Source organism: Falco cherrug, chromosome 8 (genome assembly GCF_023634085.1).
Source record: "Falco cherrug isolate bFalChe1 chromosome 8, bFalChe1.pri, whole genome shotgun sequence".
In the NCBI taxonomy this organism is placed as follows: domain Eukaryota; kingdom Metazoa; phylum Chordata; class Aves; order Falconiformes; family Falconidae; genus Falco; species Falco cherrug.
This window is the reverse complement of record NC_073704.1, coordinates 63,314,674-63,339,870: the sequence shown is the minus strand read 5'-3', so window position 1 is coordinate 63,339,870 and position 25,197 is coordinate 63,314,674. Positions and strand designations below refer to the sequence as shown.

At 47.7% G+C, this 25,197-nt stretch overlaps 1 protein-coding gene across 5 annotated transcripts in view; it reads left to right on the top strand.

The window, feature by feature from the left end:
- The first annotated feature begins 11,780 nt into the window (after positions 1-11,780).
- Positions 11,781-25,197, top strand: part of ACSL6 (acyl-CoA synthetase long chain family member 6) — a 60,284-nt gene continuing 46,867 nt past the window's right edge. For 3 of the 5 annotated variants that reach the window (XM_055718363.1, XM_055718361.1, XM_055718362.1), the window contains exon 1: positions 11,782-11,932. In XM_055718363.1, the coding sequence (XP_055574338.1) occupies positions 11,884-11,932 (49 nt within the window). In that variant the 5' untranslated portion in view covers positions 11,782-11,883. Of the gene's footprint in view, positions 11,933-23,386; positions 23,831-25,197 lie in introns of those variants that run through there. The other 2 variants (XM_055718360.1, XM_005440667.3) reach the window with 2 other exon arrangements.

The following is a 25,197-nucleotide window of genomic DNA, read 5'->3' as shown; positions in this document are numbered from 1 at the left end:
ATGAGAGAGCATCACATCCCGCTTGGTAAAACCAGTGGGATCCAGCGTGATGGAAAAAATCACTGTGGCTGTGTGGGAGCTGGTGGTGCACCCCAGGGCACCAAGCCCTGGTGAGCCCTGGCAGCGCTGCCTTCCTGCCGCTCCCCGGCCCTCCCTGCTTTTGGCCATGTCTTGTACTGCAAACTATACTTACTTTGTCCATTTTTTCCATGCAAATCCCTAGAAAAATCAGAATAACTCTCTTATAGGTAGTCTTCTCACTAATAGGCAGTCTTCAGAGAAGGACAAAGATCTTCCAACCTGTTTCTCCCTGGGTTTATCTAAATTATGGGCATTTAGCTATCAGTTCCAGCTTTCTGCACTGGTCAGCATATCATGAATGTCTACTTCACTTTAACATTTTCCCTTTACTCACTGCTAGGAAAAAGAAATGACATTTTTCTGTTTCAGGTAGCTAATTGAAAAGCAGGTTGAGTAATATTGGAGAAATCACCACGGTTGCACCACTGTTTTGGTTTGTAATTGGCCAAAACCATGGGTGAAACTGAGAACAGAAAATCCTGTGAGATGGGAAAACCTAACCTTACCCCTCGGGATGCATCTCATCTTCCCATCGGGAGCGAGGCAGTGACTGGCCATGCCTCAGCTACTGCAGGGCTGCAGGCAAGGCAGGACTTTCTCAGGCAGAAGGTTTTCCACAATCAGCAGTGTCTTCATGACAAAAATGCCGAGAGTCAGAGGTTAAGGAGCCCAGGATGAAGTTTGTGGAGCAAGTTGTCTCAGCGCGCTCTGCAGTTCCTGGGAAGCTGCCAGGGATCCTGCCTGGAAGTTTAATCACATCCTTTGGAAGTTTCTGACATTTCCAAATCAGCTGAGAGGAACATCAGTGTTTAGAATTGCCATGCTATTTTTAAGCAACAACAACGAAAAAAGAGGCCATTTCGCTCTCAGCCAATTCAACCAACACCCAATTCTCCCCACAGAGCTGGGGAGATGGGGGTGCCCAGCCCATGTCCATTGGTGTGCACCACACACCAGCCTGCACGGCAGCATCCCCACAGCCACGAGCAGACAGATGGCAACGACGCAGGGCTGAGAAAGCAAATACATCTATCAGTCAGGTTATTCAGTGGAGGATAAAAGGGGGGAGATTTCAGCTTGCTGTAAGGATTTTGGTCTGGTTTTCTCCACCTGGGTACTGAGAAATAGGTTTCTAGGTCTCATCTGCCTAATTAACTACTGCGTTTCAATAGTTCTCACCCTTTGGAAAAGAGCAGTAGGTTCTGGGAGTAAAGCATGTTATTTTGAAGCAACAAGCAGACAGCGCCTTCATCCCCATTAGCCCGGAGCGGCACGGGCAGCACAACATCCTTTGCTTCAGTGCTGCTGGCTGGCAGCTCCAGCTGCTCCCGCTCTCCTGCTCGGTCCGGGAGCGGGGAGCATTGCTCTCCAGGGAACGGCTTGACCTGCCTTAGGAGAAGATCTTGAGGCCTCGTGTGCTCAAAGGCAGCTGCTTCAATGTTCCAGAGGTGGTGTCAAAACACCAATGTAAAGGGAAAGTCAAAGCCTTCTGTGGATTTTGTAGCCCACCTGATTTTTACGCCAGTATCATCAGTCCCAAGCATTGCAACTCTTCACTCATGTCCCACCGTCAAAGCAGCTGCTCAGCTGGGGACTGTTTCTGCTTCTTGACTAGGAAAGTGAGAAAAATCTGTGCCGACAGCTAATCACAATATTGACATGTACTCGTACAGCACATGAGAACAGAAATACTGCCTGAAACTCTCAGCACCACAGCGGGGAAAGACCTAAAGTCAGAATTTACCTCTGTGCTTCTGCTTTTTCTCTCATAGAAAGTATACCAAAATATTTCATGTTTTTTCCTGATACCTTCATCTATTTTTCATTTCGTTAACCAACTTCCTCTTTTCAGTCCCACAGCCATTATTTCAAACCCCTCTCAAGGCAGCCTGAAGCTGTATGGCCAGTTCCTCTTTTAAGAAACTTGTCACCAAAATACGTGTGAATAAGCACCAGCCCACGGGATTGTTTAGGTGCTGCTGAAGACCAAGCAATAGGAGGATATATGGGCATCATCTGGAGGTTTCTCACAACTCCACGGTCACTTCTAGTGTCTTCTTAGATGTCAGAGTCTGCTGCCGTCTCAGCTCCCTGAGCCCAGCGTCTGCAGAAGTGGTCACCGCTGCTCCTGCAGGAGTCTCCCATTTGGAATTACAACCTGAGACCATTCCTGAGAGCCCAGCCCATGTACTAAAGCTGGCGCAAGCGATCCTGCGTGCCTGGGACTTCGCTTTCTCCAGGAACATCACCGTGTTTGTGATTACAGGTTTGCAGGTAGAAGGACAGGTTTTGAAAATATGAGCGTGGATTTTGGAGCGCTCTGCAACAGAGGTATTTCATTTCTAAATTATTTAATGGTGGCCTAGCAGCTCCCATCTGACTGGCTTCCAGCCCGCCGTGCTTTTCCAGCTGGCTGTAACCTTGCTGTTCAGCAGCACCATCCCTTGGTTCTGTTGCCATCACAGCGGTGACCCGAGCTGAGTTACTGTCTCTCCTGTTGGGTATAAAAAGTTTAGCTCAGCAGAATTATTCTTAATGTAGTAGCAAACTCACTTCGTTTTCTGTTGTGTATAGTGAATGTTTTAGCTCCTTGCCTGCACTTCGATGTACATGTCTACATGCAGCCAACGAGTACGCGATGGCTCCTTTTGAGCTTGTCCGTCAGAACATAGTGACGTTACTGAAGAATGTGAGGCTGGATGTCCTGGTCTGTCATTGCCCGCTGTCTTGCGAGCAGCAAGTGGATATTTCAGGAAGGCAGTTGCGAAGGGTATAGAAAGATCTTGCCCTGCCATGTCCTCCTGACACCTGGCCCCTGGCAATGCGGGAAACCTCTGAGACAAGTGTAATATTCCCATTGTTGAATTTAATGCTACAGAGTTATGACCTATGAATTTGTGTCACTTTTTTTGAACTTACATATACATTTTCTTTCCATTATATGCCACAGCAATTAACCTTGTAGTTTAACTGAGTTTTAAGTAAGAATGTACTTTTTTATTCTTTATTCTTTCTTTCTTTTATTTTTTTTCTTTTTTCTTTTATTCCAAGCTGCTGCCTGGCAGTTCTGGGATTTTTCCATTTCGAGAAGTAAAGAATTATCACTTGCCATTCACCTTCTTCCTGCCTCTCTTGATTGCAAAGCCCAGGATCTCCCTTTCCACCACTCCTCTTCTGAGTGTCCCCTGCTCAGAAAGCTCCTCTGTGCCGCCAGTCTCCCCTGCACCCCCTTGTACTCTGTGGTGCCCTTTCAGAGACGGGGTGACCAGACCCATAAACGGTATTGAAGATATGGCAAACACACGCAATTCCTTTTTTTTTTATATATTCTCCAATCACTTCCAAACAATTTAGAATATTTTATTAGCCTTTCCCACAGCCTTTCCCACAACTGGGCTGATGCAGCTGAGGATGGTCCACAGTGACCCTGGGCTGAGTAAGACTCATGAAGAGCCCTTTGCTATTTTTAGTGATGTTATGTTTCCCATGTGCACGCCTGTGTTCACCAACACTGACATTTTGGTGCTGTTTTCTTGCCCAGTCACTCATCATTGCAAGGTCCTGCTAGGACGCCTCATACTCATCTTCAGAGAGTATTCGGCATCACTCCCCGCTTTCCAGCATCACATCCATCTCCTTTTCCAGGGACATTAAGCAATGCAGGTCACTTGTGCTGCTAATTCTGGCTTTAAACCCTGCTGATGACACATGCTTTTGTGAGTACTTCCTCTGAATTTATTGTTTCATGCAATGACATTTTCCCTTTGACTGAAATGATTCAAACCCCTTTTTGCTTTGATTTTATTTATGTCCCTTTTTGCACATTCAGTTCTACATCCACATATTCAGTCTAGGATTCATTTTTACTGCATCCATTTTATTAGACCATACAGTGTATTTTACTCCCTCGTGAGATATATTCCTTGATTCAAAATATTAATGGAAGATTTACTATTTCACAGCCACTTTTGCAGTTACCTTGGTAAACAGCAATCTTCCCATGTGGCACAAAAGGGCTCCATGCTGATGCTCCTACAGAACTCCTGCCTGCCACATTCTGGTTCATACCTCTTTTATCTTTCTTTTTAAGTAGTTCTCTAAATTCTTAAATTATAAAATTTACATGACTTATTCCTTCTGTTTTTTAACTAAACCAACACAAATAGGCAGCTGATAGTGGCAAGAAGGCAAACAACACCAAAAGTCCTGAAAGACTGGCTTAAACAGCCTGTTGTCTTCAGTGCAAATGCTTGTTTAAAAGATGCTGCAGTTCAGTACAAGCTAAGTATGTAAAATAATGAATAAATGTGTGAGATACAGATAGTAATAAGAAGTCATATAAAAGGCATTTCAGCCTGCACAATTTCATAGAATCACAGAATCACAGAACGGTTTGGGTTGGAAGGGACCCTAAAGACCACCCAGTTCCAGCCCTGCTGCTACGGGCAGGGCCACCTGCCACCAGCCCAGGTTGCCCAGAGCCCCATCCAGCCTGGCCTTGGGCACTGCCAGGGATGGGGCATTTCTGCAGGTCTTTGGCTTCTGTTGCTTTTACTGGCATTGGCCCCGTCCCCAGCGCTGTATGTCTGCCTGCCTGAGCTGACAGCAGATGGCAGCTTCCTCAAAACCAGAGGGGCAAAAGGGATTAATTACTAGAGGAGAGAACAAAGCAGAAAGCTCATTGCCCTGCTCTGCAGTCTGCTGCTGTTGACAAGGTCACATCATTGATCAATAACAAAATTCGGCCATGAGGGCATCTCTCTCCTCGCCTAGGTTGGGGAGACAGAGTGCTTTGCCTCTCTGTGCAGCATTTACAGCTCGAAAGGAGCTTGGCTGCTTTTAAATAATAGGATCTACATTTTCCTGAATCACCAGCGTGAACAGTGTGTCACTTTACAGCCACTGCACAACCTCACTGCCCACACAATGCCGAGGTACTGCCGTTAGCGGGTCTGCACTGGTGTCCCCTCACCCACCTCCCAGCCCTCATCCTTGGGCTGGGGAAGAAAGGAAAGTGAAGTACAAGGAGTTTAACAGTCAGTATAAACCACTTAAATGCTGATGAATCCTCCATCCAAAATCTGTGTCAAAATTATTTTAATATATATGTTATCCTTTAAAACTCCACTTAAATTCAAGGAATTCCCAAAGCACTGTGAAAAGATGGCACTTTCCTATGTGCTCAGGTACCGGCTTTGTCACCTCCTTGCTTTAGAGGTGTGGCTCATTAATCTTGAGCCAAATCACAGTATCTGTATTTCTCCATTATCCAAACCCAAAAGAAGAGCTTTTGTCTGATGAAAGTGCAAAGGTCATTACAATGTATCTTTGTCTTTATATAAGGGGGCTGATGCTTTACTCCCAGTCTGGTGGAGTTTTTCCTCCACATAATTTCCTTCCACAGAATGAATCCTTATTGTCCATGGCCTCAGTGTGACCAGAGCTTGCTCCTGTGTGCTGACAGGATCCTTTTGGATTCAAGCTGTCAGTATGTGCTCTGAGCCAGAAGAAGTTAAGCTGAATATCTCTTGTTTGTCTGGTGTGATTTCAGCATAGCTGGCATGAAGGGTTACAAGATTAAACAAGTTCTGTCCAATTCTGATAACTTAATTTGTCTCATAACAACCACAATAGAACTACTTGTTTTCTTATTTTACACTGTAATGTAGTAAGAGTGGGACTGGGATTTGTTTCTTCTCAAAAAGCTCTTGTAACTTTGTACTTTGTTTTTGCAGCTGGAGCCTGGGACTGGGGCAGCCGCAGAGCAGCAGTGGCACCTGCACTCCCCTGGCATAACCCGGACAGAAGTAGTTCAGAGAGAGTTTATGATGATGGATGGACGTTACCAGAAACCAAATGAATAAACTAGGTCATTATACCATTTCTAATCTAATACCTGCTGGTGTTTTTGTATCCCAAAACAAAATATTCTATTTTTCCCAGTTTGCATAGACGATCAACTGATTTTTTCCTGTGAATAGTTAAGTAGAGGTTTTGTGTCCAGCATTTTCCTTATAGCTAGGAAGATTTTGGGCACTAAGGTCATTCATCTCAGCTAACAGTCATGCATAAGTTGAATTTGATTAAATTAATGAGACATGTAAAAAATTTGCACTTGGTAAGTTGATTCAGAGTCCAATAATTATAATTTGTGTGTATGTATGTTGCATATATGCACTTACCAAATGAAATGTCTTTACTGTGAAAGTTTAACAGATGAAAGACTGTTAATTAGTGCTATTACAGCATCATGTGGGGCCTTCATTATGCCAAATGCTGAGTGTCAAACATTAAGAGGCAGCTCTTACTGTAGAAATGTCTTAATTTTCAGAGTCCTCAGGGCACTAAGAAGCTTTGATGGTCCTGAGTAGCCTCACCTGGGCTCCTGCCCACACCCTCCCCATGGGCCCAGGAGCCCATTTAAGCTCAGTCCCAGGGTTTTTTATTCTTGCCCTGTATTGCAGGAGTGCTGGTCTCCAGCTCAGTCATAGTCACGTCTGTGCTTGGCCATGGGACCTGCTGGTTTGGACCCCAGCCTGTGGGTTGGCTTCCTGACCTTGGACCTACCTCAGGACCACACAGGTACCTGATGGTCTGGGCTCTTGGCTGCCCCTCCCCAGTTGCCACCCTGAGGCCTGTCCTGCTTGCTGTGCTTGGGTGCCATGGGACTGCAGTCTGGCTGGTGCAGTCAGATGTGCCGTGCTCAGCTCCCAGCTTAACCATGTCTTAGGGAGCAGTCAGCCCTTGCTGCACCCTGGCTGTAACCATGCCTGCTGTTAAGGTAAGGTACACACTGACAGAAACATATCTTAGATGAGAGCTGCTAGCAAATCAAAGTGCTCTGCAAGCTAACAAGAATAATATGAAAGTTGAGAATGCTTTAGGTACCTGTGCAGTGGTCAGTCAGTAACTGCTTTTGTTGACTCAAGGGCTGATCTTGTCCCTTCATTTAGCCAAAATATCTTTCTCTAAATCTTCAAGGTCCAGCAGGTAGGGAGAGCTGGCACCATAAGCTGTATTTGTACAGCTTTCAGCAGCACTTTGTACTGCTTTTGGCTATGAGATGCAAAATAGATTTATTGTAATGTCAGTCCTCCTATCTCTTCTTCTGGGTTCAGGCTGCCGGATAGCGCTGACCTGTGTGCTGTCCCTCTGGTAAATATGCCCTCTGTTCATCCTGAGTGCACGTGCTGCCCTCTGGCCCTCACTCAGAGGCCCACATTCATCCATGTGAAAGGACCATTGGGAATTACAGCATGGACTTAGTCATCTTCTCTCCCACAGGTAGAAAAAAAATAAAATGGCTAATGAAGAGGCTGGTGCAGAAGCGGAAGACAGGGAAGGAACGACTGCAACTTCTAGGGTAATAAGTTAATCAATGTTGCTGTCTCTAATATTGGCAAGTAATACAGGAGGGAGCCCGTCACAAATGTCGGTGATTTAATGGGTCAGAGAATGGGTTCTTAATTAGTTGCAAAGAATGGGCCCGTTAATTAATGAGGATAATGTGGGGCTGGCGCTGTCCGTGGTGCTGGAGCAGCCCGCGGGGCCCGGGCGCGATCGTGTCACTGGCTCTGGAGCCACCCGAGAGATGCTGGGCGGGGGGAGCGGCTGCGAGCCCTGCGGCGTGACATCGGGCCTGTCAGTGCTCGGAAACAGCTGGGAGAAAGGCGGTAGGCACCTGAGGAGCTTTACAGAAAACCAAGTTCTTCTTTAGCTACATTTTGCACTGTGGGCCTAAAAAAACTATCTTTCATCAGGTGTACTGGAGAAGTACCTAACCCTTTCCACAGATATTTGACATATTGTTTCTTGTAAGCCTGTCATCTACAATCTTAAAGTGAAAGTTAAGAAATGAACTCGGATGAGATACCCAGCCAGCCAGTTTACTCACCTGTGTTATGATAGGCAGGAAGAAGGTAAAACAAATGCCTCAACTGCAGGAAAAGCAGTTGAGTTCACACTCATGAGAGAGTTCACACTTCACACCCTCTGGCCTGGGGCAATGCAACCACGAGATGGAAAGTCACAGACTTTGCAGGCTTCGCTGTTATCAGAATTAATTATTTCTAAACTGATGCCTCCCCAAAACCATCTCATGATTTTAGATGTGGCCAATTGGATGTGTGGTGGATTCCTGTTCTCCACGCTCTGCTTTAAGATACAGGCAAAAAGGTATGTAGCATGCCTGTGTACTCAAACAGCAGCGCTGCTAGTAATGAGGGTTAGTTGTCTGGTTTACTTCTAAAGACCAAAGAAGGGATCAAGAAGAAAACTCACAGTGTAAATACAGCCTTCAAAGTAAGATAAATAATAATAAAAAAAGTTCCTTCCCAGGAATAGAAAGCAAGGAGCTTTGAACAATAATGAAGGCAAGGGGGGTGTTCTGCTCACAGTCAACTGGACTGGGACATTTTGGGACTGGGGATGCTGTGGCTTGATGTTGGACTAGCTCACTTTGCAATGGGTAATATAAAACTCCAAAGAAACACTAAGAGATGATGGAAACAGTTCAAACATCTTTGATCAACACAAAAGGAAAGCTGAAATAGCATCCTGAATAGGTATGGTCTTTACTTAGCAGATTCTTGCATTGATTCCCTCAGTAAATGCTGAATTACACAAGGGTAGAATGATATTTTTAAAAAATCATAATTCTGCAATGAAATGATAAAGAAAGGACAAGGTTATAATCATAAAAAACCAGAAGGGTAGACAAAGCTGCAACTGAAATGTGGGGGAGTGCTGAGTCACTCTGCATTAAGTGCTGCCATAGTAACTATTTACCAGCTGGTTGGGAATGAGGAGAGACTGAAAAACCTGAAATAAAAATCAGAGAAGCTGCAGCTTGAAATATATTAATATATCTTTTTTAAAGATTTAACGGAATGGAACACTTCTGAGGTTTTTTATATTAGTGTTACTTGGGGCAAACAGATTACACTGGACCATTGAGTAGACACATACAAGTATTCAAGCAAGAAATAAAAACTGATATATCCTCTCTGCCAGACTAATGTTATTGCACCTAATTGTGAGAACAAGTAGAAGCCACTTTGGATTTGCTCATTCACGTGGAAGTGTTGTAGTGTATATTCTCTGTAACCCACACCAGGATGTGAAGGAACACAGAGGAGAGGGTTCTTCTGGTGCTAACAGGTTTTGGGGTGAATTGGAAAATCTAACAGAGTTTAGAGAGGGGTATAAGCTCAGATTTCTTGGCCAGTCTCTTCTGATGATGTCCTCTGCTCTGGCTCTTAGGAAGATTGCCATTGGCCTGTGGCTTAAATTTTTTATGGCTGAAGGCTTGTCCTCTGCAGGAGAGATGGCTCTGTGGTGTTAGTAGTGACCTGGAGCAATTCTGTGGCTCATAAGATTTCAGGTGGTTTCTTACTGTGGAAAACTTCTGCAGCATTGTGACAAGTATATGACACCTGGAGACAAAAAAAAATCTCCATTATTATCATCCCAGATGATGGAAACTAAGAAAAAGCACTTAATTCAGTGAGAGCATGTAAACTGGATGCTGTTGAGATGTGAACAGCTTGAGAAAATGCAGTAGCTGAGCCTTTTGGTAACCAGTTGGGCCAAGCTGGCCTTGGGCTGCAGTGTACAGAGATGTATAAAGCTGTCGAGGGTTTTAAAGTCATGAATTAGAAAGAAGTTCATGAGAACTTTGCAGAGAGGCAGGAAGCTTGTGGTGAAACATAGGAAGGCACTTGCTTTTTTTTAATCCGCATAGAGATTGGAGGAGCTGCTGCAGGAGATGAGGTGAGGAAAGCCCTTCTTTGAAGAGCACAGGCAGACACCTTGCAGCTCCCCGAAGCAGGAGCGTGGAGGTTATTTGTTGTGTCCATGATCTTCACTCCTCCTATGGTAGATGGAGGAAAGGTGTTCAGGACTCATTGTGTAACTGTATGTGCAAATCTATGTGCAATGCTGTAAGTGTATGTAGTGGAGTTCTGGGAGCTGGTACACTTCAACCAGTTTCTACAGGTTCCTCAGTTTCCCTAAGGAAATATTATTTGAAAAGGTTCAGCGCCTGAAAGACCAAGAGATCGCATATCACTGGGACAACTCAATTTGTCCTATCAATGAGCTTCAGCACTGTCACTTCTAGCTAACACGGGTTTTCAGGAGGCCAGAAGCAGGGGTCAGCACAGGGCACTGGTGTTCAGGGAGAAGGCTAGGCATGCTTGGAGACAGGGATGGTAGGATTTGGGTCGCCTGCACAAGATGAGACATGCTAACAGCCTTCCAACACAAAATCTGCTACAGGGAGGAGGGTAGAAACTTTTTTCTTATCATTAAAGAGAAGGTTGTAGGACTAGGCTAGGCAAATAATTGAAATAAATTGTGCAGTATTTAATCTATAATCTGTTTTAGTCTCCACTGCAATCTACTTTACTACAGAATATTTTGCTGAGTGCTGTTTTATCTGATTTTATGACACCAGGTGTAGCTGGTCACAATGGCTGTGAAGGCATTTACTGTGAGAACTGTAGCCTGAGGAACTTCAGTTGTCTTTGGTTCCCAGCTTGGTTGTTAGTACGCTTGGTGATGGTTTTCTGCTTTCAGACCTTGGATCTTGGAAGCCAAATAGCCCTTGAGCAAAATGGATATTGGAATTTTCTAACAGCTTTCAGGAGTGGGCAGTGGTGGTGCTAATACAAGTGACATCATTTTTAGTCAGCTGCTGGTCCTCTGTATGTAGGAAACTGTCAAAGTCCTTTTCATAGTGAATCAGAAGGAAACCACATTGTGAAAAACCAGGTTTTCCATGAAATGGAAATTCTTGATTTACGTCAACTTCATTCTCACCTTTAAGAAAACCAAAAGCCTTTATCTTCAAAGGAAACATATGCCCTGGACAGCTGTAATCATACCTGAACTAGTGCTAATTCATGGTACAGGCAGGGATTTTTTTTGGGGTGTATCTTGGTCCATGTTCATGAAGAGTTAACTAGCTGCATATCACAGCTTTGAGCAAGGGGTTCTGCCTGCTTTGCAGATCTGCCATGTTAGTCACTCAAAAGGCTGGAGGAAAAAAAACCCAGTGTGTTCTCCCTCTTGCCACTCCTGTCCTGTTTACCCCACTGGCACTGTGGTTGCCAGAGGGATGTAAGATGCTGTCTCACCACTGGTGCAGCCCTTCTAAAGCCCTTTTCTGCCAAACCCTTTTTGTACCACAGAGCCTGGAGACTGGTTTTTCTACAACCAGCTTGTTCAGGGAAAGAGGGAAGCGCTAACTAAGAACACAAATCTGCGATTCCCCCATGTATTTAGTTTCACATACACAGTTTCTCTCCTTTTTTTTTAAGTAGCCATTAGCTGTATTTTGGGGTGTTGAAATACCTAGAAGCGATGCTGCTGTCTGTTGGGCTCTGCTGATGGAGCTGTAGGTGTTTCAGCATCTCTGGCGGTCAGGGGGGTTTAGGACTGCTCCTGTGCAGGTCACCGTCCAGAGGCAATCTCATCGGCCAAAGGCGAGTATAACAGTCATTACGGATGAAGTTTCTCCCCTTCCCCTCCCTCCCCTCCCCGCTCTCCCCCGCCGCGGGGGAAGGGATGCTCTCGCCTGACGAGCACCCGCACACCAGCGAGCAGCATCGCCCCTTTTAAGACGGAGCTGGAAGGCTCGGCAGGATGGGGAGAGGAGGAGGAGGGCTGCTAAAAATACCGCCCTATGCCGGGGGAGCGGCGGGGAGCGTGCGGGGCCCGGCGGGGCGCGGCGGGCCGGGCCGCCCCGGTGCGCAGTGAGCGCGCCGCAGTGCGCGGAGCGGAGCGGGCCGCGCCGCAGGGATGCTCGCCCCGCTCCTGGGTTCCGCGGGCTCTGGCTGGCTGCTGCTGGGTGAGTGCTCCCCCCGAAACCCCTCGGCCTCCGGGATTTGCCCTGCTCCGGCTCCTCGCTCCCGGGAATGCCGCCCCCCCCTCCTTGGAAGCCCCTGGGAGTGCTGCTCTGCGCCCCCGCTCCCCGCTCGCCCCCGCTGCTCCGAGGCAAAGGGGATTTCAGGCGCTTTGTAGGGAAAAGGCAGGCGGGAGCGCGCACCTCCTGGCCAAGATGGAAATGGGAGATGCTGCCGCATGGTGCGCCCGGCCAGCCGGCGCGCTGAGATGTTGAGGTGCTGTGAGATGCTGTGCAGCGCGCTGGGATGCTGTGAGATGCTGTGCAGCACGGTGCGGCGTGCTGAGCTGGAACGCGTTACATCCCTTCTCCCAAATCATCCTGCCGTTTCGTTCGCTTGGTCCATCTCGGGTGCATTTGGAAGGGTGCTTTCTCCATGGCGGGGGTGTGTGCTTGTGCGTTAGTGATGGTGAATCCCATTGTCTTGGGCAGGCGGTAGTAATTCGAAGTGTGTCTGGGTTAGAAAATACGTGCAAGCCTGAAATCAGAGGCTATCTGTAAGGCATCTGAAGGTTCAGCTTGAAATGATCTGCCACACCAATTCAAAATTGAATCCTTTGAATCTGTGTGAAGTCCCTGTCCTAAGGAAAGGTAACGTTCAGTGTCTGTGCTATTTCCCCCTGTATCTGTCCAACAGCTTTCCTCTAGGCAGGCAAGCTTCCAAGGGAAATGAATACAAAGGGGGAAATGATTTTAAAAGACAGCATCTTTGTATCCTTAGGTAAATATTCTGGGGGAGGGGGAGTGCTAAGAACAGAAAACATCATGATTATATATGTTCATATCTACTTGCTATTTTTGATTATGAAAAGGGTTGTTTCACACTGGGGGGGGAAAAAAAGGGAACCTTAATATCACTGGCCTGAATTTGGTCTCTGAAAATATCCTGGTGGCTCCCATTAAAGTTAGTGGCCTTACAGTTGCTTATATCAGCAGCTTAAATCAGCTGCTTTTGAACTGTAGCAAAACTCATGCAGTGCAAATATGGCCTGGAGGGAATTACATGGGTGAATCAGAAAGCAGGACTTGGCTCAGAGGCTGCAGGCGAGTGTTTGTTACAGCGGTTTGGGCCCCAAGGCCCCAGGGACTGCTCCGAGCTGCCTTACTGGATGCGCCAGGCTTGTTTATGACAATGGGAGGAGGACCGGGTCTGCTGGGAACAGCTCTTCTGTGCAAGCTCCTGCTCCCAGACCTTCATGTCCACCCTACGGTATTGATCCCTGTGCCTCCCATCTCGGTGTTTATCCTGCTGTGCCCAAACACATCCCCGTGTGTGTCCAGCCATCCCAACACATGTGTCCGTCCAGGTGCGGCTCTGACTCATGGCCTCCTTTTCCTGCTGTGCTCTTTTTATAAGTGTGGACAGGACTTTAGCCTAATGTTTTTCTCTACAGAACCAGTGCCCTTGGAAGACAGCTGTGCTGTTATTGCCTTTAGCAGCAGCCAAGATGTATGGCAACACAGGTCACCTGTGGGAGATGGATCCCACTGGGAGAGGTGAGGGCCCTGCCTGACCCAGCAGCGTGGCACTGGCTCAGCTCTGTGTCTGCAGTCACTGCTTTTGCACAGGGTCTCAGTTTTCTGGTGGCCCCATCCCTCAGGTACCACCCCATGCTGCAAAGGAGTCACAGTGGCTGTGCTGATTTACTGAGCAAGGGGCCCCTTGGCTGTTGCAGCCCAGTGCAGCACTCTTATTTATTTTAAATTCATTTCTGGTGCCTTTACACAAAGGTTTTGACTAGTTGAGAGCTATAATGTTCACCTCAATGAAATAATGGTAGAAGTCAGAGAAAGACAAAGCTAATTATTTCCCAATGTCTAGACTTGGATGATCTGATGGATGCACAGAATGGTATAGTAAAATTCCTCCACGGATTTGCATGTTGGGCTGGGTTGGTTGAAGCAGTACGAGGTTACACATTACCCCTTGCTCCTCTCCCCTTAAGTAGGAAATCCCAGAGACGACTCTGCTCTCTTCCCCCCTCACTTCATGTGACTGCAGCCCTAAACTGACCCCCCCCACCCTGTCAGTCCTGCCTTCAGTGAGGAAGAGGAGGGTTTGCTCTCCTCATGGGCGCTGGAGGCCCTGGCAGGTGCCCGCACCCACGTGTGGAGGCAGAAGGGAGTTTTGCCATCACGGTGTCTCTTCTCCCTGTCAGCACCGGCACATCTCCAAATATTTCTCAGTGTATGCTTGCAAAGGAAGCAAGAGGTTCATCTGGTGCCACAACAGACTTCTACAGTCGCACTTCTGAACGCAGCTCTTGGCTGTGACATGGGAGTCCTTGATGATGCCCTGAAATTCAGGTCTCTGGATGAGAAATGCTTCCTGCTGTGCTTTGTGTATGGAACAGAGCAGATGCCCAAGGCTGCTCAGCCCAGTCCATGGAGTGTGCTGGCTGCTGCACAAGGGGCAAAGCCTGTGTTATTTGATGAGGTATGTTTAGTTGCTTTTATTCTCCATCCCTCTTACTGCTCCATTTGAACGGTTGCTAGATACCATCAAAATGAAAGAGTAAATGTATTTGGATTTCACTGCTTGCTTGCAGGGAAAGACAGCACATAGCAATTTTTCTTTGCTGCTCTGGACTAATATAGACATTTACTTGATTCTTGTCTCCATGCTACTATGGATATTACAAATATATTCAAGTAACAAAAAGAGAAGAAAAGCTTTGAAGGCAGATGGTAATATCCACAGAAATAGGAAAGCTGACTTGAGAGCAAGCCAGCAACAAAGAAATATGTTGCGACGGAGGGAAGACACAGTCACTCAATATGAGTGATCAGCAGACTTCTTTTATTGTACCTTACAGTCACCTTTTATGCCTTGTTATAATTAGCTCATACATATTACAAAAGTTAAGCTCATTATTGGTTAGTTGCCTAAATACCAAGCCCGCCCCTAGTTTCTCTTCTGTAGTTATCTGTTCCCACCTGCAACATTCTTTTCCCACCGAAATCTTCCTGTTACTGTGTAACAAGAACAGCCAAAGACAGTGTATTTTTGCTTTACTTCAGATAAGCTGAGAGCGATGTGCATTTTTGTCCAGCCAGCTGGACTATGTCTATGTGACCCTTTTCAGCTAGCCAGTTATCCACAGAAATACACAGTTACATCAGGAAGGGTATAAGTGCCATTGCCATTGTTCTGACATCACCAAACACTGCAGAGTACCACAGGGTTTAAACCTTTCCTTGTTATTACATTTCTGATAGTTCTTTGAGAGAAATACCAGCATCTTATTTCTTCATCACTGCACAGTTGTGACCAGCACCTGAATAACTTGTAGCTAACTAGAGGCAAGTCTGGGTGAGACCAGAAGCGATGGTACGTGACGTGACACAGGCATTTGCCCTGTGATGGATGCACAGGCGTCCAGGGCAGCTCGTCTCCTGTGGCTTTTTTCTTGGCTTTGCTTGATTATTTCTTCATATAGACTCAAACAAAATGATCGACTTAATCACCCTCGTTCTGATCAGAAATTAACAGGAAAACAACATCTATTAATACACTTTTTTTATTATTTTTAAGTGCTCTGCTTGCTTGCTTTGGTGATGGATCAATGCAAGTAATGAGTTTCTTCCATCACTGCTATTTATGTCTCTTGTGCTACCGTGTGAAGCCAAAGCCCTGCGGGTCCTTGGCACCGGGGGCCCATCTGTCCCTGCTGCCATCCTTGCAGGGCTGCGGGTGCCAGCAGCACAGGCAGCTCCTGCAGTGCTTCGTTCCTGCAGCTGTCTGGCCTTGTCCCCTCTGGAGAAGGCATCGGTGTCCAAACAGCTCCAGCCTCTCTCCTCTCCCTCCGGACAGGAGGGCTTGCAGAGCTTGTGAACCCAGGGACCCTCTTATGCTGGCAACCAGCCCAATGCAGTGGGGTAAAGTGTATCAGAGAGCATGTAGCTTTAAAACACGGGTAAGTATGCTTGAAATATATCTGTAAAATCCATGAAGCCCCAGTGGGAGCCCTCATGCTCCTTTCTACACTTTCCTGTAGTTTGCTGTGAGCCACTGGCTCTCCAGGGGCTTTCTTCCCAGACATGCTGATTCAGTCTTTGCAAATCCTTTCTTAAAGACTCCAAAGAACTTAGTGTTGATACCGTACAGCGTGATACGGGCAAATGTTTTGCTGGACTCGGATTGATCGCTATAGCGTGCTATCAGCGCTTGCTGGTGACAAGTCATTTACTGTGTCAAGTCCTCCTTGTACTGTAAACATTGTCATGGAACCTCCAAGGTGACCCGAGGCTGGTGGGGAGGAAGGTGAGGCTGAGGGCAGGAGGGGGATAGACGCTTTGCCTGATTCTGCTGCTTTCTTATGCTCTCTATATAGATTATTGTACCATTTTGCTGTAGACAGTGCTATGGAAAACTTGGAGGCTGGTGGTGAGAAAGAGTAAGGCACTGAGATGAGCAGGGATTTTTAGTTAGGAAAGAGTTTCAAAGCCGTAGGGGTAGTTCAGCCCACAGGACCCCGGAGCTGGGCCCCGTGTTCCTGGCTGTAGCCCTGCTTTGCACATTCCTTACTTACTGCCTGGGCTTTTACAGGCAGTAATATAGCTACAAGGTATAGCAGATGCTTTGGAGAAGTGTGACTAAAAGCACGACCCCTGCTTGGTGGGGGCTGAGTTCACAGTAGGCTTTGGCGAGACCCTGCGATGATTCTTCCACAAAGCCCAGGTATTCCACTTGCTGTCGCGGAAGCTCCCGTTACCCACGCAAGGTGCTTTTCTGTCTTCCGGGCTGTGTGGTGTACCATTCGAAAATGTTGAAAGAAGATAAATCCAGCCACCTTGTCCAAGTGATTTTCTTTTGCGCCACAGGAAAAAAAGTGTCACTTGTCAAAAGAAAAAAGGTATCATTCAGTGGAAATCACCATCTCATTAGGAAACCCCCAATTAAGGGAGGAAAACTCTTTATATTTAGACCTGTGAGCTGTGGTGTTGCAAGACTGCAGCTCACATTTCCATTTGCTCAAAGATGTGGCTGCTGTGGTGTAGATGCAATCTCAGAAAACCCAAGGTGAAGAGTTTCCACTTCGTTACTGCACAGTAATGCTGCAAAATCAGTGTTGGATGAGTTGGCTTTGGTGAGGCTGATGCCCCAGAGGTAGCTGGGTTGTGTTAGGTGGCTTTGCTCACTGAGGTAAAGTGTGTCGCTGGCCCAGGGAGCAGCGATCCCTGTCTGAGCAGGACCCTGCACAAGTGATCAGAGCCTGGGTGATTCTGAAAAATAACACCAGCAAAGGGCCTTTTAGCCACACTTGCCTGTGGCAGAGGCGGTTACCTGCACAAGCCCATCTTCTAGTGGCCAAACTCAGACAAGTGTTCACTGTGCTTGCTGCAGAGGGTTTTGGTGATGGTAGGAAGGAGGGGAGCACCAGTCCCACACCTGGGAACAAACACCTGGATGCTCCATCTGGACCACTGGGGTTGTGCTTTGACCACAGATGAAGGATAGCCACTTTCAGGCTATCAGCCTGACCACAGTTTTTGTTTCTGAGGTGCATCCTTGGGTCCAGAAGCAGGAGTGCGGGGCTGGCAGGGACCTGGTGTGGGGTCCCACCTCGGCTGGCCCTTCCACAGAGGCGTGACCCTCCATGCTGTGAATCCACTTTCATTTTTGGAAAGCTGCTCTAGAAACTTTTGCTTCAAAACCTTCCAAGTTTCAGCTCGGATTTTCTTATGGCTAACCCAGATCCTGCTTGTTCAGATGCCAACGTGATGTCTCAGCCCAGCCATTTGTTTTCCCCCGGTGTTTCCTGCCCGACCGCAGCCCTGCCTCCTTGCTGGGGCTGTTGCCCATGTGGCAGCTCTGCCCTCATCCTGCCAGGTCCTCTTCAGCCTGGTACCTTCTGCCTTTGGAAAGGATGGGTTTTTCCTGCTGTGGGGAGCATAGGCAGCACGTGGCTGGGCACAGAGGGCACCATGGCTCTCTTTGGGCCGCTGTGCGATCTGTTGAGTGGAGAGCTGCAGAGCTCTACTTTCCTGGGCTAGGCAAGCCAACCCACTGCGTTTGTTCATGGCCAAAAAGAAAAGTGGCTAAGGTGACCTTTCCTTCTCCCACCAGCCATCAAGACACTGAGTTGCCCCCGTGCACAAGCTAGAGCAGCCCCCGGGCTGCACAGACCTGCGTGAGCTGGTGATGGTGCTTGGGGAGAGACGGAGCCTCAGGAACAGCCTCCTCAGGGAAGGACCTGCAAATGTCTCTGCATGGTGAGGGTCCGAGCCATGTTCCCCTCTGCCTTCAGAGTGATGAGCAACTCCTTTTCCAGGGCTGCCAAATCCCTAAAATCAGCTCAACAAGCAATGTAGACATTGCTGTGATGGCCGGGGTATCCCGGTCACTGCTAGATGGCACCAGCTGAGAGCCACAGCCGGGGAAAGCAGGAGGTGTTTGCTAAGCTGGGATTTTTATTTTTTTTCCCTCCAAGGGCAAGTATGAGCTGGCTGGCGCAGGAACCAGTACTGAGATTGCTAAATTGATTTAATTTGCGCTTTTTTTTCCCTTTGAAAAGGTATCTAGAAAGAGTAAATCATTCTGCTGTTGATTTAAATGAATTAGAAGTGATCTAAGGCAAACTTGCACTGAAATTTTGAAAGATGTGAATGATGCAAATCTCTGCAGAGAACAGTATTTCCATGTAAAAAGTGGAAAGAACACTAGAGCTTGTTTCAAGATTGTTTCCAATGGTGGAGGAAGAGACAATTATATTAGAATCCCTCTTGGAATGTAAAATGTATTTTACTTGGTGTCTCCAATACTGTTTTAGGTAAAACACATCTCCAGGTGACCTAGTTCAGAATTATGTTTTCTGCAAAATGTTCAAATAATCCCTTCGAACACCCCAGCTGAGAGCAGCTTGTGAGCAGCCTGCTTGCAAAAGGTTCCCCAAGTCGTACCAGTGCCCTGATGCCCACTTTGAGGAGAGATTGGGTCCCACAGTACCGTGTTTGCTGTGGGGCTCCCTGGCACACCCCGCCTCACAGAGTCACAGCAGGACCAGGGCGGCAAGGGGCCGCTGGAGCTCACCCCGTCCCCCCCGCTGCAGCAGCTCTCCTAGAGCAGGACCCACCACGTCCAGGCGGGTTTGAATGTCTCCAGAGAAGGAGACCCCCCCGCCTCGCTGGGCAGCCTGTGCCAGGGCTCCGTCACCCGCAGGGCAGGGAAGTTCTTCCTCACGTGGAGCTGGAACTTCTCGTGGTGCGGTTTGTGCCCGTTGCCCCTTGTCCTGTCGCTGGGCACCACTGGAAGGGGCCTGGCCCCATCCTGCTGGCACTCGGCCTGAAGATATTTGGAGACATGGATAAGGTCCTCTCCAGGCTAAACCAACCCAGCTCTCTTGGCCTTTCCACACAAGGGAGATGCTCTGTCATGGACCAGCTGGGGCCCTGGGGCTGCTGGGGGAGTGATGCACAATGCCCCCCTCCCTCTGCCCCTGCAGACCGCCCCAGCCCCGGGTTTATTTTGCCTGAAAAGGGTTTTTTGTGCAGCCTCTCCCTGGCCAGGCAAATCCCCGCAGCTGAGAGGCTGCCGAGGGTGGTGTGATGCTCTGACCTGCCAACAACAATTCAGGGCTGTGTTTCCTTTGGGAAAAGGCATTTGCATATCCTCTATTCACTTTATTTAGTGAAATAAGTTTGAAAAGGCAAAAGCTCTGGGTCACTGAGACTGAAGAATGGGCTGTCTGAGAGCCTCTCCCCACCTTAACTCTTTGAAACCTTGCTCCAGTGTCTTAGACACATCTAAAAATACCCACAGAGGGGGGGTTAAAGGCTGCTTTTGAAGGGGGCTGCAGGTGGGGGAAAGCCTGACAGCAAGGAGGCAGCAGAAAGGTGTTGTATACTTGTGAATTGCAAATCCCCTTATGTGTGGCCGAAGACAGACTTCGGCAGAGTTTGCAAAATTTGGCGTGGGCAGAAATGTCTTCACAAGGAAAGGAATTTAAAACAGCTGTGATAAAAGGAAAGCAAAAGTGAGTTACAGCAGAGTCAGGCATAGAAACGTGCAGTGTGCTGCAGGGTGCGGGATCAGAAAGCGGAACTGGCTAGAAACAAAAATACAAATAACCTAATTGCTGCTTTAGTTAACAAAATTTAAAAAAGCCCTAAAGCAATAGCAAAGCCCCTGAAACATAAACCAAGCATTTAAAAACATTCCACCAATGTAACCACTTGTTATTACTGTCAGGAAAAAAGAAAGTTTTGGTGAAGTATTTCACTTCGAGTATTTAAGGACATCTCAAATCACAGCCCAATTACACATTTCTCAAAAACCTTCCCGGACATGATGCCAATTGCCCCTTTTCCCTGATTTTCCAGTGCAGTGCCAGGCCCTCACTGCTGGGGATCCTGGGGCTGGTCTGGGGTCTCTGGCTGGTGCGTGCCAGCCCTGTGGACATGCCAGGATGCAGCAGGGAGCCCCTTGGACTGGGCCAGGATGTGGCCCCTGCACCTTGCTGAGTGCTGCAAAATTAAGACCGTGCTTCTGGGTGGCTGTAAACTGTTTTGAAGCTGACAGCTGGAAAGAGATGCATAAGCAGTAAAATCATCATCATGGGTTTATTTTTGTTTCTTTGCCATCCACTGGCATCCCTGCAGTGTAAGGAAATGAGAGCTAGAGGGAGAGGAGGCAGAAACACTTCCCTGGTAGCCTCATATTAGTGTCCTTAATTATTGAATTAATTCTCTGCTCTGTTCATACAGCATGCTTCCTTCCTGCTGCTCTGTGTAAGTGGTCAAAAATGCACGCTGTATAGTCAGTATAAGCATAATATCTGACCGAAAGACACAGAAAGGAAAAAGAGACTACTGAAAAGAAACACAGGGGAGTAAAGTTCCCTCATCTTTTACATGACTTACATTATTTCAACTAGTAGCTGTTTTTTATTTCCAGTCGTGGCAGGATTTTCCATGGATGAGCCTTAAGGAACGTAGAGATACTGTTGGCAGATTTCTGTTGTGTAACTGAAGCTATTTCCCTGGGTTAAGGGAACGTCCTGAAAGATGAAGCAACAGTCTTCAGTGCTTTGTCCTCAGAATTTTGAAGTGCTTTGTGGGTCTCTGGGCTGTGGAGTGATGAAAGCCCAGGAGCCCACAGGCTGGCTCTGAGCTCGGCATGGTTTCCTGGTGGTACAGCCTTGCTTAGCTGCTCTGATGGCTCTACATCCTCCTGGCTATAAGCATCGCTGTTTAAATTTCAACCTTAATATGTATTTCTCATTAATTTTGATAAAGCCTAAAAGCATAGAGAAACTCAATAGGTTACTTTCTCTTACAGTACTCTCACGTTGTGTTTGACTGTGAGCATTAATAGAACTATAATTTACTGATGTAACTTTTTTTGTTTTCCTGGACAGGTGAGGTCTCAGCCAAATCCCATAAAAGTCCTTTGAAGTCTTTCCATTGATTTTACTGGTAGTTGGATCTCACTGGGCTTTAGACTGAGCAATAATCGGCACAAAAGGTGAAGTCTTACTTCCTTTGTATGTGCAACACATAAACGTCCCTGCTACTTAACACACTGCGGTGAGGGCCAGCCTGAGTCCTGGTTTGAAGCACAAAGGGCTTGGTGGCTCCTCTTGCCTTGGCGGGCGCCTGGGTGCTCAGCACCTCTGCGCTCAGCCCCACGTTCTGCAGAGCACAGCTAATACATCTGCAGGAGGATCTAAACACGTACTCGAGCTGCCCGCTGCGTTCTGCTGCCAAAGGCTCTCAGAGCAAAGCCCTGTTTATGGTGAACTGCATGCTTTCCCTTGGCTGCGCCTCCAAAAAAGGTGGTTGTCTTCCCATAAAATGCTCTCCCGATTACTCTGCTCTGCAAGTCACCTGGCAGAAAATGCTGGGGCACTGGGGAAGCTTTTATTCGGTGTATTACTTAGAGCGTGCTTACCCCCATCTTCCCTGAAGGCAGGAAGCCTAAATCCAGTTTCCTCCCTTTGTTCTCACTTGTATTTCTCCTATGGTTGTTCCAGCAAGCGAGACCTTATGCTGCGTGTATGTGCAATAAAAGCAAGACAAAAGAAAGAGAACTGCTCAGGGTATTTACTGAAGAGGTAGAAAGGTCTGAAGCTGTCCTGAAAGACTTTTTTACTGAAGCCCTCCTCCTACATGGAGGGTATATTGCCCACTGTGAGCTCCACAGAGATGGGCAAAGGCATCTCTTACCAACAGGAGCTTGAAAGAAGAGCTCTTATAAATAAATGCAGCACATTCACTTGGGTTTAATCCAATATTTATTTAAAATCAGTGTTCCCACATCCCTTTGGGAGCACTCCATCAGGAACACAAGTGTGTTGTATCTGTGGGCTACAGGCACCAAAGCACCCAGCCAGCTGGGGCTGCTCACACACCTGAAATATTTTCCTGACTACATCAAGCTGCGGCTCATAAGGAACAAAGGGGGAAGAATCTGAGCTGGTGAATATTGCTGAGGTCCCGTTAAGTCAGCACTGTGATGCTGATTTACACCTGCAGACCGTTTAGGCCAGGACCCTCTGCCCTACCCTAGCAATTTTTTGAATTCAGCCTGATTGCAGAATACCCACATGTGAGCCAAACTAGTGATGTTTGACAAGCTTGCCTGAAAACTCATTAAATATTCTCTTCATTCATGAGTGTTAAGTGTTCTTTGAGAATTCTCCATTATGCGCTTCAAGTGCACAATATTGTGAGTACAATTTAGGACAGGTCAGATAGAAACTTTATTAACTGTGATAATCATGAGAGAGCATCTCTCCCTTTGCTCCCTTTTTCTCTGCCAAGTGATTGTGGAGATCCAGCCTACATATGGTTTTTGGGGAAAAAAAAAAAAAGATAAGAGGTGAGGAAAACAATATTTTCAATGTTAACAAAGCCAGGTATCCACCCCTGGGAGGGATGGACTCCTCGAGTGCCTCCCTAACTGCCATAATTCTAAGAAGGAAAGGAATCGAACAGAAAATACTGTGGCACTATGGGGAGGGGAGGGCTGCTGGTGGTTAGCTGAGCTAACTTCTGAGCTGTTATCTGCTCAGGAGTGGGGCGTTGGAAGCAAGCAGAGGCTATCAGTTTTCAGTTGAAAGGAATGTTCTTTTAGTTAGGAGAAATGCTTCAGCCTGACCTCTCAAAATCTTAAACATTAATAATTTTACCACCTCAAATGAATTGCAGAGTTTTTGTTTTGTTATTATCAGCGTAAAGTAACAAAACCTGGTTTGGGCTGAAATGCCAGGTTTGTTTTTTCTTTGCTTTTAATACATGTGACAATATAAGGATGATGTTGTCAATAGTTATTCCCTTACTATTTTATTGATTCAGATGATTTACATTCTTTCTACTCAAGCTATGAAGTTTCTACTTCAGCATACTAGGACTGGTGACATAGGCTTTCTCAGCGTCAGAAACTTGATTTTATGATGACTTTTCCCAAAAGAAAAAAAACCAAAACCCGTTTCTGCCTTTCATTTTAAATGGAGCATTTGCAGGAAGGCTTTGCAGTGTTACATCCAAAACCTCCTCGAGGCTGTTCAGAGCCCTAAACCCTCCAGTACCATAAAGCGATGTGCCAACCCCGTGCAACGTTCAGAGCAGAGGGGGTGAGGGTTAGCCCAGGCTCCCAGGGCTGGGATGCGGAGTCTCCAGTGCCTCAAGGGTTACACCGGGGCACTGCTGCTGCTGCGCTAATACAGCCTAAGCTGATATTAGCCAAGCTTAACTTCTTTCAGCAGTTTGCAGATGGGAAGGGGGTGGGACGTCCTGGAGTCAGCAGTTCTTAAACAAGTCCATGGAACGCCAGCCTGAGACCCAGCCATGAGCTGACTGCCTGTAAGGGGAGAGGAGGGGAAACCCGCTTCCCTGGAGCTGGTAAGTCCGTGGATATTATTTTTATTATTATTTGTTTATTCGGGTGCTCTTGCTGATGAGCTGCTTGGCGTGGCGGGACCCCGGAGGGCTTCGCCCACGCCGGTGCAGCCGCAGGCTCAGCGGCAGCTGGGCTCCGGGATGCTGGCGGGGAAAAAATATCAAAGAAACCCATAAAACCAAAAAACCCCACCAAAAACAACAAAAAAGGCGGGGTGCGGGGGATCCCTCCGGGTAGAGGGACCCACGGGTACCGCTGCCACGGGGAGGGCTGCGTGCGCTGGTGTGGCAGTGCGGGGGGAGCCGGCGGGGTGAAACAGCACGGGGGGTGGTTTGCAGTGTGCTTTTGTTTCAGGTGTTTCTAACAGCCTCAGGGTGGGGGGGAGAGGCTGCAGCCTGGGTCGGGCCGGGGGTCACAGCGCTGGGAGCAGCGGCCCCGCAGGCAGCCAGTCCTGAGGGCTGGTGGAGCTCCAGCCTGGGGCTTGGGGACCCTCTGGGGGCTCACCGGGGGCTCACGGGGCTGGCACCTCTGCCACGCTCTGGCCACCTGTCAGGGACAGTTCACCTGGCTGCAGAGATGGAGCTGCAGAGATGGAACCTGGTTTCTGGGGCTGCCCTGGGGGGGCTCTGCCATTTTGGGCTTTATTCCCCCAAACTCTCGGCCCCTGCACATCAGGGCTTGTTTCCCATACCGGGAGCTCTGTGGGGACTGGCAAACTCATGTAGCTGTGGTTGGCACCCTGCCAGTTTCCAGGCTTTTTATATATCGAGTTTCAACCACCCAGACATGAGGTAGGCTCTTTGGGATGGACATCACTGTCCATGGGATCTCCATATGCTGGTGACTGGCAGGTGCCTTTGCCAAAGCTACACTGCAGTGGCAGGTTACAAGTGTTAAATGTGCGGTGTGATGTGGTTCCCAACCAAACACTGTGGATTCACACCTCCCTCAAACACGTAACCATGTGCGTGCTCTATCCACGTGGGGAAAAACTGGTGTGTGGGGTATGAACGCTGGTGGGGTGTAACCCTGGTTTTAGGCACAGTAGTGCCTTTTATTTTTAGGCATGTGCACTGTAGGCATGAAATACCCACTCTGGATGTCGAATGTGGTTTCTTGCTTGCTGTGTTGCATTGGTGTGTGCCCCACCCCTGGTGCATCCCATCCTTGGGTGTGATGGGGACAGGTTGGGTTGGGGATGCCAAAAAGGTGCCTTCAGGGGTTTCCAAGAGGCTTGTGGAGGGTTCATGGTTGTTGCTGGCAGTGTACACAGCATGGCAGGTCAGCATGGCTGTCGGGTACCACTGCCGAGGTGGTTGTGTGCAGCTGTGGGGCCTCCTTGGGAAATCTGCACCGACAAACGTGGTTA